The sequence below is a fragment of the Thunnus thynnus genome, chromosome 5, assembly GCF_963924715.1.
Source record: "Thunnus thynnus chromosome 5, fThuThy2.1, whole genome shotgun sequence".
Classification (NCBI taxonomy): Eukaryota; Metazoa; Chordata; class Actinopteri; order Scombriformes; family Scombridae; genus Thunnus; species Thunnus thynnus.
The window spans coordinates 9,269,380-9,286,080 of NC_089521.1; the positions used below are offsets into that span (position 1 = coordinate 9,269,380).

A 16,701-nucleotide genomic window follows, 5' to 3' on the forward strand; every position below is an offset into this window, starting at 1 on the left:
AAAAAACATGGTGGGTTTCTGTGAGACTGTCTGGGAGTCAGTGTGGATTGATACATTTAATAAAATAGAAGTGTATCTGTTCCGTGAGAAAACACTTTCTATGTGTATTGGTCATAGCCTCTCTCTCTCTCCAGTTCGCCAGCCCTCCCCCATCATTTAACTGGTGCTGGAGACGGGAGACTGTCATGTCCTCACACAGAGAGCTGCTCTGATGACTTCCCCCTGTCCTGTGCACGAGCACGAACTCCCCCTGCTGTTGATTGGCTGGAGTAGTGTTGTGTAGCTCAGTCCAAGCCACTGAATTTACATGCCCATTTACAGAGCCAGTGCTGTGTATGAACACTGGATTTTTTTTCAGCACACACACAGAACGGACAGCTAGCGGGCCGTGAGGAGATATTCGCTGAATTTGACAAAAAGTATATTGGATTAGAATCGCTGACTTTACCTTTAACACATTATATCTCATTTATTTAATCAGTACAAGAAGCAGAGTGTAAAAATGACACGTTGAGGTGTACGGGGCGTTGTGTGCCGAACTATTTCTGAGCCAGGAGCAGTAACATCCGGGAGCATCGGCTGTTTCACTCACACGAAATTGCCTTACACATAACCCCCTGTAACACCTCAGTGTGGCAGTTTCACACTATGGTTCCTGAACGGATGTAAACAAATGTGTTAGTTAGTGAGCTTTAGAGGTGCTAGGCAGATTTTTTTATTCATAGGACAGAGCCAGGTTTGCTTTCTCTCCCTGTCGCCAGCCTTTGAGCTAAGCTAAGCTAACTGGCTGCTGGCTGTTGCCTCATTTTAACAAGAACAAAGTGATTAAGTCTATGTCAATTTGTCAAACTATTCCTTCAAATGAGGCAACAAGATAGAGAGTTTAGCATGAGAAATTTGCTTGGAGATATAAACACGGGCACTGGGCGCCATTCACCAAACATTCATACATTAATGATTGCAACTGCAAATTAAAAACATTAAAAACCAAATCCCTCAAGTGTTCAGAGACATGTGTTTTCACTTTTCAGTCATATTCATGCATATGTTGATGAATTTAAATCACTCATACATATGAAGCATGTTCATGCGACCTTAATTATCATCAATTAACATAATTGCACCTCCTCAGAGATGCCATATTAGGCAGTACGGAAACACCCACATGCATAATCTTTGAAACCAAACAGACATTTAAAGAAAGTGAAAATAACTGGAGGAATCCTGATATTCAGGTAATACTCTGTGCCCTGAAAAGAAAAAATAGTATTCTGCAAAACAAGTATTGGCATTAAATCCTAAAGATGACATATGGAGGGAGAAACAAAAAATGTGAATGATGTTACATCCACCAAGAGAACCATATAACAGCTTGAAAGAAAAGGGTTTGATTTACTAAAGGGGAAAGTGTAAAAGCCGCTGAAGGAGGCCAGGGAACAGCTGCTGCTGTGCTCTGCCAAGCCTATGAGCATATACTAGTTGCTGTCACTAGAGATGTGTCAGTCTCTAGCACTGTTGCAGATGGCGACAAAAACTGAGCCCAGCACTGAATCTGTTCACAGACTGATGGACTTAATGTGTCGATGGTAGACAGTCAAGATTATTGATCCAGATTACTGACACTTAGAAATGTTTGCAGCGCTGCAGAGAAAGTGAAAGGGAACCACCGCGGGTTTCACATATGCTTTACACATGCTCTGCGTCAGTCTGGTACAAATTTGTCTTGAATGTAAGAATACACCACTTAAACTTTGATGAATATCCAAATGTGCATATTTCCCTCTACTCATGTTTTTTTGTTCATCATTTATGTATGAGGTCACATGGAGGGAAAGAGAAACGAGGCACTTTCGTACAAGGAAATATAAACAGCTATAATGTTTTTGACTAGTTGCACATGGTTTTGCACCAGAGCTTGGAGTATGAAAAATGACACTGGCCATTTCCAGTTATATGGGACTTTGGCCTGTAAGCCTGCACCCCTAAACTCAGCTTTGATTCTCTGCAAATGTGTCCTTTTGTTTTGTGTAATCTAGAGAAATGTGTTTCTGTAGCCAGCAAATTGACAGCCTTTCAGAACTCTATACACATGAATAAACACCATTCTCCCTCGTTCATATCCTCCATACACCTAAATCCTCCCTCTGTTTAGTCCAAATAAGTTGATTAGGAAAAGTTTCCAGGGACTGCAGGTACAGTTTGTGTTCCCTTCCCCTCTCAGGGATCATCTGTCTTTCTGCTGCAGCGCCCAGTGTCCTGCTGGTACTATTTCTCCAACCCTGAGCATAATGAATGTCTCCATCCCTTTTGGCATGATGTGGCTCTCATTTGATTGTGCCTTTCACCATCGTTTATTTGGTTAGCTAGTCCATGGGTGTTACCTTGGCGAGTCATTCATGATATAAGTGAATTAGTCTTTGGCAAGTTATGTGTGGAAAGTGAAGTTTCTTGTGACTAATGTGACCGTATGGTCTGTCCTCTGCATGAGTCTGTGTGTGTGTGTTTGCTTTCCATTACTTATACTTATTATTTGTGGATCACTTTCACAAGTTCCACTAGTTACTAAACTTTTCTCCACAATGTTTTTCACCTTTTTTTGTTTCCTTGAACTCCTGCTGTAAAATATCAGCCTGTATCAGAGGAGATTGATATCCCTGATTAATATTGTATCTTTCCTGTGGACAAATGCTTTAATGTCTCCGTCTATCCTAAAGTAGAGTTACTCTAATTGCAGAGCACAAACAGACACAGAGCTCATGAATAAGGCAAAGGGTAGAGAAAGAAACAAAGATGAAGAAAGGTTGTTGGAGGAGCCGAGCAGAGAGGGAGACATCCTAAAGATAATAGACGCATAAGAGAGGAAGAGTCCTTCCTCTAGTGAGGCGGGGTGGTTGAAAGCTCTCATTATTTCACTATCAATTAATCTGCTGGAACTCTTCAAGCTCTGGGGCTCATATCATCAGAAAATCTATTGTTCCTTTCTCTGTCCATATCCTGTAGTTCCCCCCTCACTCCCCACCCCGCGCCTCTGCACCGTCTCAAGCGGCCCATCAAACACGTGTTCAGAGCGGCAGCAGCTTCTAAAGAATCTGTAACTAACTCATGGCATATTTAAAAGCTTGTTCCAATAAGCCAGGGGTTTGACTTGTGGAATGGCTCTGCTGACAACACTGACTGGGATGCTGAGCTTCAAATCTCCGATCTGAGTTAGCACTCTCCCCTGTTTTTCAATTATTGTAACAAAGAGTAGGTTTCTCCTGAAATTACATTTTCGTAATGAAATCTCTTTGTTATTTCCTTGTCAAAGTTAAATTTTTTATTTGCCCAAACCTCCCTTTGTTTCCTCTTTAACACGGAGCGGAAACATTCCATGGTGAATTTATTGGCATAACAAATGTATTGTATTGTAGCATAAAATATTGGCTGGTGATAATTGATAAGTGCTGTGAGCGAAGGTGGAGAGAATCAGTTTTTAATTCCTCAGCGTGAGCTGTTAGTTTTGCTGTAACACAGGCCCAGAGGGAGAGAAGCAGCTGATGAATGATTCCTATTATGAGCAAAACTCTGAATTCAAAGAGTAATTTATTCCTCTTGCAACCGATCAATATGTGAATTAATGGAAGAATGCATTTCAATTTAACAAATGCACGCTCCAAGATATGGACTTTTTTTTGTGTGTGTGTATTATCCCGTTTTGTTTTGGTTGTGTTGTGCAGAACAACAGTTATGCAGAACATTTTCTTGCCTTCAGGGGGCATAAACAAGCACCATTCAAATGTAACAACTGATAAGAGGCCAAATAATCTGAGTCCAAAAGCCTATTTATTTTGCTTTTGTTATGTTTCATCCATTTTCGTGCGCTGAATGAAATGTAATATTGCATCCTGAGCAAAATCCTCATCCTGCAACGGCAAATAGATTTTCTCTAACCAAGCTTTCAATGTTCAGTAAGGCTTTCTCGGGATGACTAAAATGTGACATCTTGCAACCAAAGTACAACAGCTACCATTACAGAACACAATACAAATAATCTTTCTCTCTCTCTCCATCCCACTCACACTATCTCTCTGTAGCTTGCTCTGTAGGTTGTTAATTCTGTTTACTGCCTTTGTCTATTGTCTGACTTTTTTTTTTTGATGTGAGTTCCTCCTCATCCTCCATCATTTTCTAGAATTGCTTAATATATCTGCTAACTTACACATGTTTTGTTAGCTTTTATGCGTGGGAGTGAGTGAACTGGAAAGAAAAAGGCTTAACGTCATGTTAATTTACAAGAGCAGCAAAACAAACCTTCACCTTGAAATTATTGATGCGCATAATTAAAAGAGCTGTGCTAATGGTAAAAAGTCTTTGTTTCACGTCAGTAGAAATACCAAAATGAAGTAATACAAGCACTTGAACTGCATTTTGATAAGATCTTCAAACCACTGGTGTTTTGATTAACTAGATTTATCTGACTCAGACACCTGAAAAAGACTTTTTTTCAACTAGTGATATTTTTCAAGTTACAAAACCACCATTTCCACATAATTTTACGAGCCTATGTGATGGGTGGATGGATGTGTTGGGTTTTCCATTTTGGGATTTAATCCAGTTCCACTTTCATCAAGACATCAGTGCTTTACTGTTCATAAGCATGAATGCAAACAGCCGAATAGCTTTCATATTGTTTCTATCTTTACTGAGCTATCTAAGGCTTTGAGTACAGCTGAGACACAGTCTCTCATAGGAGTGAGACAAATTAAGCATAAACACATTTCTAGTGTGTGTTTTAAGGATTGATTTAAACGCAGTGTCTGAAGAAGAAAACCTGCACAAACAAACAAAAAAAAAAACATGCGATTACTGATGATTGACTTTTAGCTTGGATTTTGAAAGGACTAGCAATGTCTTGTCTCGGGAGGTGAGACTCCTATGTGTAAGTGCATGGATATGAGGAGGTGCTCACCTCGTGTTAACATTTTAGGTGAGTTAGGTGACAACTGAAGCAGAGAAGCTAAAATTAGATTATGAAAATTATGCTCAGACCTCTTAGATTTAGTTAAAAGCCTCCCTCCTGGATGCTGAACCAGCTGCAGATGAGAGAAAAGTCTGACTCTGACAGAAGTCGAGAGAAACATGGATCATCACATGCATGACTTTTTCAGGTCAGCAGAGGATAACAGACATTATTTAAGAAATGGGTTTCAAGACGAAGAAAAAGTATCTTGATAATCGTAACAGCTAATATGATATTGCCATTGGGTGAAAAATGAATGGTAAATGAATAATTCATAAATAATAATGAATAAAAATGTTAAATACAGATCGAATTTTCTGCTACAGTGATGATAAACTCAAAGTATGGTGGTCACACTCATTCAAGTGAAGAGGGCACGGGCCCCCTCAAATGTTTGAAGATATTCAATTTATTTTTTACAGTAAATGTTTTCAATTAGCTTTAATGATATTGCATATCAACAAAAGTTGCTTTTCTGTATGTTTTTATGTTTTTAATTTGTACTTATACTCTGCTACACCCCCGCTGTTCAGGCTTTTTGGTTCCCTCCAGATAGAAAGCACTACACAGTAACAGCAGGTTCGGCTGCAGCTGTGGAAGTGATGTTGTTGTTAACCGCAGAGTGAGGTATGAACAACCAACCGGCTCAGACCAAAAAACTTTTTTAAATTTGTAAATAACTTAGAACTTCAGAATTTCCTTTTTAAAAGTCACTTGAACATCACTTGTTTTAGCCCACAAGTAATTTACATTAGTATTAGCGTGTTGCCTTTTGCTATTATCAGCAGCTAAATTATGTTTTTTATCAAAACAAATTTGAAACACTGAAATGTGTTCTACAAAACTGGGGAGTGACATAAGGAGATTTTTTTTACAAAGCTAAGTAAAAACAGTGTAAGTAAAAAGAGTAGCTACATGTTTATGAGCTTTCTTTACTTAGCTAACGTTAAATAATCAACAGTGCTGGCTAGCTAACCAGCTAACGTTACCCCAGAGTTTAAAGCCTTTTCGCTAACATTTTCTTGTTCAATATGGCTATTAAATACAATTTAGTGTTGGTAAGTATAATTAAATTATAGTTCTTTTACTGATAGAGGGCCAGTTTGATTGTAAACATAGAAGCCAAAGCACATAAATATTAGAACTCTACTGGTTTTCATAGCTGCTGTAGTGACTTTAACATGTTATATAATTTTAGTATGATGTTATTACAGACATTGATGTGCTCTAACACATGAACCATATGATATGAGTTGAAGTAAGTTGAAGGACCTAACGTTTAATATGTGCACTGTCTGTGCAATTAGGTTAAATGTTTGTCTAAAAGCGGCAGATTTAATTGGCTTCATTTTATAATGAGCTCGGCCTGAAGCGGTTATATCTGAATTGTTGTGAGTGAACAGTGTACGGCACTATCTAGAGGTGAGGTACACACACATATAATCACTTTGGCACAGTATTAATTAATTCAGCTAATTAAATATTTAAAATAAGCATCAGTCATCAGTGTCTTGCTATATTCCACTTGACTAAGATGAAAAGTGTTTACACTTGGTTGATTATACTTAGACAAAGTGTGAAACATTATGCTGTCAACACTCACATTGAGTGACATCTTATCAGGCGGGTGTGTGTGTCGGGATGTATTGTTTTGCACATATACATACTGCTGATACTTATACGAGTGAGCTTAACTTTTTATTAGGAGAACTGACAGATTGCTTGACCTGGCCGCATAGCCAAGATTTTATTCCACGCTGAATAGCTGTACATCCCTGTCACCACTGGTCGATGCTGGCCTTGATATAATCCATTTCTCACCAGGTCTCCAACACATTGTCAGAAATGAGTAATGACACTTCTCAATATAGCATTGAGAGTGAAAATGGCAGAATGGACAAGGACGTGACTTTGCTGCCACAGTAACTCAGTAGCTCAGATGACAATGTCAAAGACTCCATCTCCCTCACATACTGTAGTACAGTACGCATGCGTATACACACTGTAAACATTCACATGGGCGTGTACGCTCTCCTCTTACACTCGCCTCTTCCTGTTGCATCCGACTAATGAAATATATTCGAATCTTTTCAACAGGACCTAACCACCTTTAACTCAGTACACTGAAATGCCCTAATGATCATCTGAGAGAGAGAGAGAGACAGGGAGAGAAGCAAATGTATTAAGGATGGACCAGGGTTGATGGTGCAGCAGTAATTTATGAACAGGACACATTAAAGATTCATGGCTTCCTTCTCTTATGGTGTCACCAAGCTGTAAGAACACTATTCATCACACGTGCAGACTGCAAAGAGAGAAGAAAAGCTGTGGTTAAGCGAGAGAAAAGAAAGAGGGGGAGCTGCAAAGTGGCAGGCGAAAAGATGAGAAGGAACAAAGTAGGGCTGTAAGTTATCTCTCCCAGAATACCCTGTGGTGAGCCATCCTCAACGGTAGTCTGTATCCAGCTGAACATGCCTTTCTGATCCACCTGCAGAACATTGATACGTCTTAAAGCGCCATCACTCCCTCTCCATATCCACTGTATCTCAGCTCAGTGAAGACGTGGATTTGACAGCGTGATCTATCTTAGCCCTAACCCCTGTCTCCAGCCTCTACATCCGGCCACTAAAAATACCACATGGTGCCTGTTTGCCTCTCAGCTCTTCTTACCCTCCTTTACACATATCACACAGCTGAGACCTGTGCATGATGGGATTGATGCGCTCATCCCCGGGCTTCAGACTCTGGCCGGATTTTTACAGGCACTGCTTAAAAGTCCATCACCTCGCTTGTGAACCGGTCACGTACATATACACACACCACTGACTGTGCTCTTTAGACACAAAATAGGTCATATAATCTCTCACACTTTTGCACAGTGTTTTGTTTAACTGCTTCAGGTCCAGTTTGAGATTTCTGTCTTTGGCATTTGGAAGGTCATCCCCCAGTGGGTTTGATAAGAGTGGCCATTTCAGAGACCACTCAGTGTGTCTTTGGTTTGTTCTGGTCCGGTTGTGTTTATGATTACTGTTTCACTGTGTTCTCTCTGACCTTTGTGGGTGGGAGGAGTGGAGGGATGAGGCGGTTAGTGGCGCGAGTGCTCGCCGGATAGCGGCCGCAGCGTTGCCCTCTCTGTCTGAGTGTCCTGTAAACAAATGCCTCGCTTTTTCCCTCTTACCTGTTCTCTTTCCGTCATTCTGACAGGGGTGAGAGCGGTGCCAGAGTCCCTGTCAGCCAAGAACAGCAGTGTGAACAGTAAACACACAAACAGCCCCCTGCACACACACACGCACACAACCACCTTAATGCGTACACACACACACACACACATTGTCAATAAAGTGTTGCACAGTAGGCTATAAAAGATGAAGGACAAAAGAGACTATTTGCATTGCAAATTAAACCACAAAAACCGCAGGTCTGTGTTTTCCCTTTCATTGAAACTGTGTTGTCATTTTAAACCAGGGCTCAGCGACTGGGCTTGTTGCTGTGTTGTTTCTCTCTCTGTCATTGTTCTGTCATTTTGCTCAACAGTTTTAGCAGTGACTGCCCTTATGAGGACAATGAACTGTCCTCGTAAGGACATTGAATCGAAGGTTAATCAGGAAATTAATATCCCTATATCAATTATTGCAAGATCTGAACACACCACCTATAGTTTTGAAGGACGGCTGCTTTGAGGAAACCTTTTGGTATCAATGAGGAGTTCCCGCCTGATAATCTTTTCTTTTTTGGAGTGCAAGCAACAGAATAAAAGCAACAAAAGACTTCTCTCTGATGATGGAGGTTATGAGGATAAATCCAATAAAACCTAGCTTTTCCCGCTGTGGGTAATTCTTGCTGTTAACTGTGTGCTAAATCAAAAGTAAACTATTTCACTTCATCCAACAAAATGACACCAAAACTAATAGAAGCTAGCAGAGAAAAGTCCCTGTAGCTTTTGGGGTGAAAAGGAGAGTTTCATATACCTGTTCTGATATTGTCCTTGGGTTACCTTCTTTTGGAAGCAGGTGGCTGATCGGCTCTCTATGCAGGTTATCGCTTTCCCTCTCACCTGACTTGTGATTATTTGGGAGATCAAGATGCATCACTGAGCAGCGCTGCACTGCTGGGGAAGCTTTAATTGTATGTGCTGATAGTAGGTCTTGAGAGACATATACAGAGACAAGCTGAGGACAAAATGTAAATGCATTTAAATTAAAGTTATGTGAAATCAATTAAATCAAAATAAATGACCTTAAATAGTCTGCAGCAGTAAAGGATGATCACACTGTATAGAAATGGATATTTGCAGTGCAATGTCATTTTTATTATTTTAGAATTCAAAATACGTAATGTCTAATTATGTCTAATAAAGCATACATCATGCATGGTTTGTGGACCCATTTATATGGGTAAGCAAGAGCATTTTGTGTATGTGTGTGTGTGTGTGTACTTGATGTCTCTACTAGGCTTGTATCCAGGTGTGCAGACAGACTGTCTGACTGTCCTCCCCTGTAGGTAATCACCTCTATGTTAGCAGCCAGGATTCCAGCTTTCCGTTCATAGTGTCAGTGACAGATTATTTTCGTCAACATCCAAGCAGATCGTAGGAATGAAGAGGAGTGGGGGAAATCTTTCACTATATTATACAGTAACAACCATGTCTTTGTTTACAACAGCAGGAGGGTGGAAGATGAAATTAGATTATGCTGTTGTGTTCTCAAGAGCAAAAAAAAAAAAAAGCAACATTTCAGATTGGCTCTGTCTGCATGAACATTGCAATTGCTTTGCCAAAGCCGTCATTCTCATTTCTTCATTTTTACTGTCTCTCTTTATAGTCTTTGTTGCTCTTGCTTAGCTTTTTTTTTCTCTCCTCTTCCCTGTCCTTATTAAACATACGGGCTGAATAAAGAATTAAAGAATATGAATTAAATTGTGGTGAAAGCAGCAGAGACAGTTATTTCATGTTTGCACAGAGAATCTCCTCTCCTCTCCATCCATTTAAAGCATATGATGCTACTTGCCAGATGCATGGTTCACAGCCTCTTTGCGTTCCTTATTATATAGTACATACTGTACTCAAGAAGAGGAATTGGGAATCCCTCCAAGCTTGTTTCAGCATTTTTTATCAACATTTCTAATCCGTTTGACTGCTTGCTGTGTGTGTGTGTGTTTATGTGCTGTCAGTAGAGTTTGGGATAATTGCTTATCAGATGCAAACAAGTAATATTGGACAAGGTAGAGTTGACGTGGGAATTATAAGGGATGTCACATCACAGAAGAATTTTTTTACTGAGCAAGGCACAGAATGTTAAGGATTATTTTGGGTATGAAAAGTTTAACAACATGGATTCTCTTTTTTAGGACATCTTGGGTCTTGGCCAGACACTGCCATACAGATCTAAGAGATCCCTGCTGGTCCCTCCTATGATCGTTACTGAGAACCAGAGAGCCTCCTTCCCCAAGGTCATTGGCAGGGTAAGAAATGCATGGTTACATCATACACTTTTCCCAACTGCATCCAAGTCCTACAGCTTCATAACTAAAAATGCACAAAAGAGTTGCATTCGAAATGCTAAACCCAGAAGGTACAGGACAATAGTTTGTCATGGCCTGTGACAGTTTGGTCATTTTTGCTAATTTTACCCTTATTTATCCTGAAAAAAAGAAGGGTATGTTGTGCTCCTTTATCTGCTACATATTTCCCTAGACAAGATTAAATATATAATATAGCAATATGGAAAGAGAGGAGAAATTATGTTTCTGAGATTATAATTGCCATAAAATCACAGACGAGCCTCACATGGGTCCTAAAGTCATTTTCAACCCTGTTATGGAGCCAAATGTTTTAGGAGGTTCTTGGTCTGTACTGATTTCTTATTTTTATTTATCTAGTTTTAATAAAGTGTTAGTGTTAATAAAGTTCATTTGTACTGACTGTTCAAAATATAAGATGTATAAAATATGTTGCAGGTATCGGAAGAAATTTTCTTTCTAATTCCTTTTTTATCACATCAGTACTCTGGTGGATTCATAATCTGTTTACATAAATGCATTTTGGCTTGGTGGGATTTCAGTTAAGCTAATATCCCTTTGACACCATGTTATATTATTATGATAATACACAAGTCAGTGAGGACACTCAACATACTAGCTTAAACGTAAAGGTGTGGGAACGTCAGCCTTTGGGCAGTGGGTGTGTAGCCCCCAGCTAACAATAGCACGCAGGTGTGAGGTTGGTACTAAAAGCGTATTGACCAGGTTACATCACTATCTCCGTCTCTCTTCTCTGCTCCGCTCTGCTCTCGGTCTCTGTGTCATGGATGTATAAAGAGCTGCAGGTTTACGTGTCTGCTTGACCGAGGGTCAGGCTGAGCTACACACACAGAGAGCAGAGAGGCCACAGCAGACAAGATGAAGCTCTGCATTCACACAAAACCTGACAATACAGCACCGTCCTGCAGGGCTTTGCAGAGGTGTCGGCGTGTTTATTTGTGCTTTAGAATGTAACCGCCATGAAACATTTAGAAAATAACATTTTATTTATCAGATTCACAGCTTTGTTCTCGCCAGCGCTGTTCGCTCTCTTCATTCACTCTCTAGCTTGCTCGACCACTGCTGCTCTCTCTCTCTCTCACTCTCTCTCTCGCTCATTCTGCTCTCAGCTCGCTCTGGTCGAGCTGGGGAGGAGGGGCCAACTTTGAATGCTTACAAACTCCAACCAACAAATCCTGCATAGTATACCTTTAAACTTCCCAGGGAGTTCATAAAATACCAGACCAATATAGAAAACACAGAAAAATTGAAACCATGAACGCCACACACAGCTGCCCAGTGGAGGTTCTAGCCCATTTAAACCACAGAGGCCAGACTGGGGCCAGCTGTTCGCTCAGCGCTCGTTTTAGCAGTGGAGTGCTTCAGAAGACACGTCAGACACATTTTATAAAGAAATAAGAAGTACAAAGTAGGATAATCATTTTACCAACAAAGTGAACAACTTAAAGTTTGTAGTATCATTCCATTGTGACCACAGATTCATGTTCACATCAGAAAGAGACAATGTACATAATACAATGTAGATACATAATTTACACTTGCTATCTATGTATTTTCTTAGTACACAGACATATGTGGAGTACTACAAAGTTTATACTCTAATATAGGTGCACATCAGTACTGAATAATAAAAAGATTGAACACTAAACATTACCAGATCTAAAAGTTTATAGTCACATCAAAAAGTATTAATACATGTATCAAATTCATGACTTGCATACTCTTTTCTATATGCACGACCTACAAAGCCTACAGTGCTATTGTTACTTATAGTCAGAAAAAAATCTGACGGGTAACCAGACCTTCTGCTCAGGCTCATTAACAAATCACACAACATCAACAAGTGACTGAACAACCAATAAATTAAAATCCGGATAAATTCTAAATGAATCTGTCTCTGTTCCTGCTGACGTTCATGCAGACAGCACACTGTAACACGGAAACCTATGTGTCCAGGAAAACAACCTACATCACATGATCTGTTTGCTGTGTTTTTGTTAAGAAAATAAATACACACAACAGCCACAGAGAGACATTTAACCACTAGAAAAGAAACTAGTTACCAAAGGGACATAGAGAGAGGGTTCATCTAACTCACATTATCTCGTATCCTGTGACATTTAGTTAAATGCACATTATGTAATTTCTGCCGCTAGGAGTCTCTCAATCAGATGATGTCGTGAAGCAGCGTGGGATCATGTTGTCTTCATTGTTAAACAACCACCATTGATGTCATTGCAGTCAGCCTCTCCCGGTTAGGATTCCTTCATCGTTCAGGAGGTTTTTAGCAGGAGCCAAATTATCCACAGAGGTCTCCTCCTTTCCAAAACAAACAGACCTGGTGATTGAAATCAGTAAAACACTGAATGAAGCAGTTTCACGTTAAAAATCAGTGTTTTTCTCATGCTGTTCGGTGGACACAGGATGTCCGGAAGGGCTGTGAGCTGAGCTGCTGCTAACGTTTGCTCAGCTTGTTTCTCTGATAATTTAAGATGCAGACGTTCAGGAGGTTGTTAACGGGAGCCGAATTATCCACTGGGGTCTCCTCCTCTCCAAAACAAACAGACCCGGTGATTAAAACTGGAATAACACTGAATAAAGCAGTTTCAGTGTTTCTCTGAGGCTGTTCGGCGGACACAGGATGTCTGGAGGGGCTGCGAGCCGAGCTGCTGCTAACGTTTGCTCAGCTTGTTTCTCTGATGTCCAGTGACTAAAATCCTTCATCCAGTTAAAAGATAGAGTTAAAAATGACCAAGATCTAAACAGTGTATTGTAAAAGTGTGGCTTAAAACTGGATGAAAAGTCAATTTATGACAGCTTCTGGTGGTCAACCACAACTCTGGGGGGATATGACGTCATTGACAGGCGACAAAATGCAACAGACCGTTAACTTGATTAAAATTACAGATTTCTCTGGGTTTAACCATTTCTGGAAACATTCAGTATGGAAAGCTACATATTATACATTTAATGTAACATTAGCTAGGAAGTGTATTTGAAATAAAAATTGCTGACCACCTGCACAGACTGAGTATATCACTCTGTAAAAACGCTTTGAGCAGACTCCTGCTGCTTTGCTCCTGCTTGAACAAAAAGTTAAATGGCTGCAGCTGGTTAGCATACTGTTTCTTCTGACTACTGTTGTACTGTATGAATAGGTTGTTTTAAAGGGCTATTTGTCTGTATTATCATTTGACTAAAACTCAGTGTGAAGAATGGTTTGAGAATGCGAGACATTATTGTGGTTCCATTAATGACAGGGTGGATGGAAGCACAGCAATAACTTGCCTTTGTAGTTGACTGATGATGATCATCATCATGAGTGCATTTATTTTTTATTTTCAGTGAATGGTTACCTTTTCTTTAAGGCTGCCATTTAGTTAAGCTACAGCTCACACTTTACAAATATTATTTTAAATAAAGATTGAAGAGATTTTCTTTAGGATTTGTCAAAACAAAGTAGATAGTTTTATTAGTGTGTATGGCAAACGTCAGATGGTTTTGCTTTCTAGATAGATAAGTCATTGCTTTCTTGTAAGCTTTAATGATTTTTTAAATTAAGGGGACAGTATTCAATTTATGCCTCAAAGAAATCCCGTGATCATAGATTGAAGACCTTTTGAGGTCTGTGTATTGGAGTCCTTTGCTGCCTGGACATGTAAGCAATATATTACTGTGATGAGGAAAACACAGTGAAAGCCTCCATCATTGACCACTTTATACAAGGACAAGTCTGCTTTTTTTTTTACTTCTTTAATGTATGTTGTTTATATTCAGGATACAGCAACATACTGTAAATCTCAATGTTGCCTGCAGGTCTGATTATGTTTTTGGTTAATGAAGTTAGTGGAAGAAAGGACAAGTTAGATGTAGTTGAGGATTCAATTAATGGTTTAAAATCAACCTAAGAAATTAAGTGATCCAATTTCAGATCATGCTGCAGTTTTTCACGCGGCATAACATGACTGTTGCTGTACCACACTCAGCTGAAAATTGTTAACATCCAGAACAAGCCAATTTTAAAACCTAGTGAAGCAGTGTGTTTTTACTGCACAATTCACGGGCTGTTTTCCATAAAGGACACAAAGAGAAAGAACTAAGGAAAGACAAGGCCAAGTCAAACACAGTGATGGTTCTAAAGCTGTGACCTGTTCTAAATCTCAGAGTACTATGATATAAGACATCTTGCCCCATTACCATGCACAACCTCAGAGAGACAATTTCTCATCTGTGCCTGTCTTCCTGCCATCTCGCTACCTTACCCCCCAAATTCTTTTAAGAGGTCCTGCCTGTCATTGACCCTGCTGTACTCAGTATTATAATCATGTCCCTCACCTCTGGTCATGTCCCCAATCAATTTAAGACAGCTAGTGTCTAACCCCTTTTAAAAAACCTGCCCTTCTTCCATTCATTTTGAACAATTTTAGACCCATCTCAAAACTACCTTTCATTTCCAAAATACTTGAAAACTTCTTACTAAGCAACTTCTTCAAGTTGTTGAAGGGAATAATATCTTTGATAAATTTCAGTCTGGATTTCGCCAAAACCACAGTACTGAAACTGCTTTGTTTCGAGTCATGGATGACATCCTTTGCTTGCTGATAGGGGGAACTCTCCATCTTGGTCTTACTCGATGTGAGCGCTGCCTTTGATACCATTGACCACTCCATTCCATCCACTCATTAATTGACTAAATACATACGTTGGCATCTCAAATATGTCATAAACCACTCTAGAGTGGTTTATGACATATTTGTCAAATTGTAGCTATGTGTCCTCATCTGCTCCGCTGTTATATGGGGTGGCCAATGGGGTCAATCCTAGGTCCTATTCTTTTCTCCTTGTTTATGCTTCCCTTGGGCCAGATAATCAGTCGCTTTGATTGTATATCCTATCATTGTTATATGGATGACACTCAGCTATATTTTTCAGTTGAACCAGATGATTTTAGCAACCTTGACACTCTCCACAACTGTTTAACCGTGATAAAGGACTGGATGTCTCTCAACTTTGTTCAACTAAATTCTGACAAAACTGAGCTTCTCATTTTTGGTTCTGAAAATACTACAAATGGCATTTTTTGTAGTATTGGCCCACTTGCCCCTTATGTCAAAACTAATGCTAGGAATCTTGGTGTTACATTTGGCCTTAAATTGAAATTCAAACACCATGTCAACAAATTGGTTCAATCCTGTTATTTTCAACTAAAAGGAGAAAAGGAACACTGCAAAAATCAGACCATTATTATCGGCCTTGACTACTGCCTTTTCACCTGCCTTAGTCAAGCTGTCCTGGCACGTCTTCAGCTAATATGAATTGCAGCAGCTAGGCTATTACGTAAGACTGGCCGTAGACCTCACATCACTTCTACTGTAGCCTCACTGCATTGGCTGCCTGCGAAGTCCAGGATTGAATTTAATTTTTTTTTAATCACTTATGACCCTACATGGTTTAGCTCCTGCCTGCATTTCTGAGCTACTAAGCCCTTACACCTTCGAGCGGTCATCTAACAAAAACATGTTGGCCATACCACATGCCAAACTAAAAACCAAAGACAACTACACTTTATCTGCCCTGGTACCCAGACTTTGGAACAATCTCCCCCTTCCCATTAGATCAGCTAAGTCTGTTGTCCTTTTTAAACAACTTTTAAAAATCCACTTTTTTAGGATGGCCTTTCTATAACATTTGATTACTTCAAGGGATTACTTTGGGTGATGACTGGTTGTTGTTCTTTGTAACCTGTGTTAAAAATGGTGCTATATAAATAAAGTTTCACTTACTTACTTACTTACTTACTTATCTGATGACTGATTATAGATGGGTTTGGCTTACCCAAAACATATGTATTAGAAACAGCTGGAACAGAGCATTGATTTGTTTTCATTTAATATCAATTTAAGATCAATCAGATCTATCTTCTTGTAGATTAGATATTGCCAATTGATTGAGAAGAAGCTTCATACAAGATTGTTTAAGCTTCGTAGAAATTTAATGTAGTGTTTTACTGATACTGGCCAAACATTAAACATAAGCAGTCCTAGAACGTCTTTACAGATCTTTTAGTCAGAAGTTAATTAGCCATTTAGGAACTTGTAAGGTGGTTTGTAAACTAGAAACTTCCTTCATATAAAACCATGATTGAAATAAAAATGTTGATTTCC

The 16,701-nt window shown here is 39.5% G+C and overlaps 1 protein-coding gene across 1 annotated transcript in view; it reads left to right on the forward strand.

The window, feature by feature from the left end:
* Positions 1–16,701, forward strand: part of cdh13 (cadherin 13, H-cadherin (heart)) — a 353,543-nt gene that overhangs the window by 128,193 nt on the left and 208,649 nt on the right. The window contains exon 4 of the mRNA XM_067589068.1: positions 10,346–10,459. Coding sequence (XP_067445169.1) covers positions 10,346–10,459 — 114 coding nt within the window. The remainder of the gene's footprint in view (positions 1–10,345; positions 10,460–16,701) is intronic.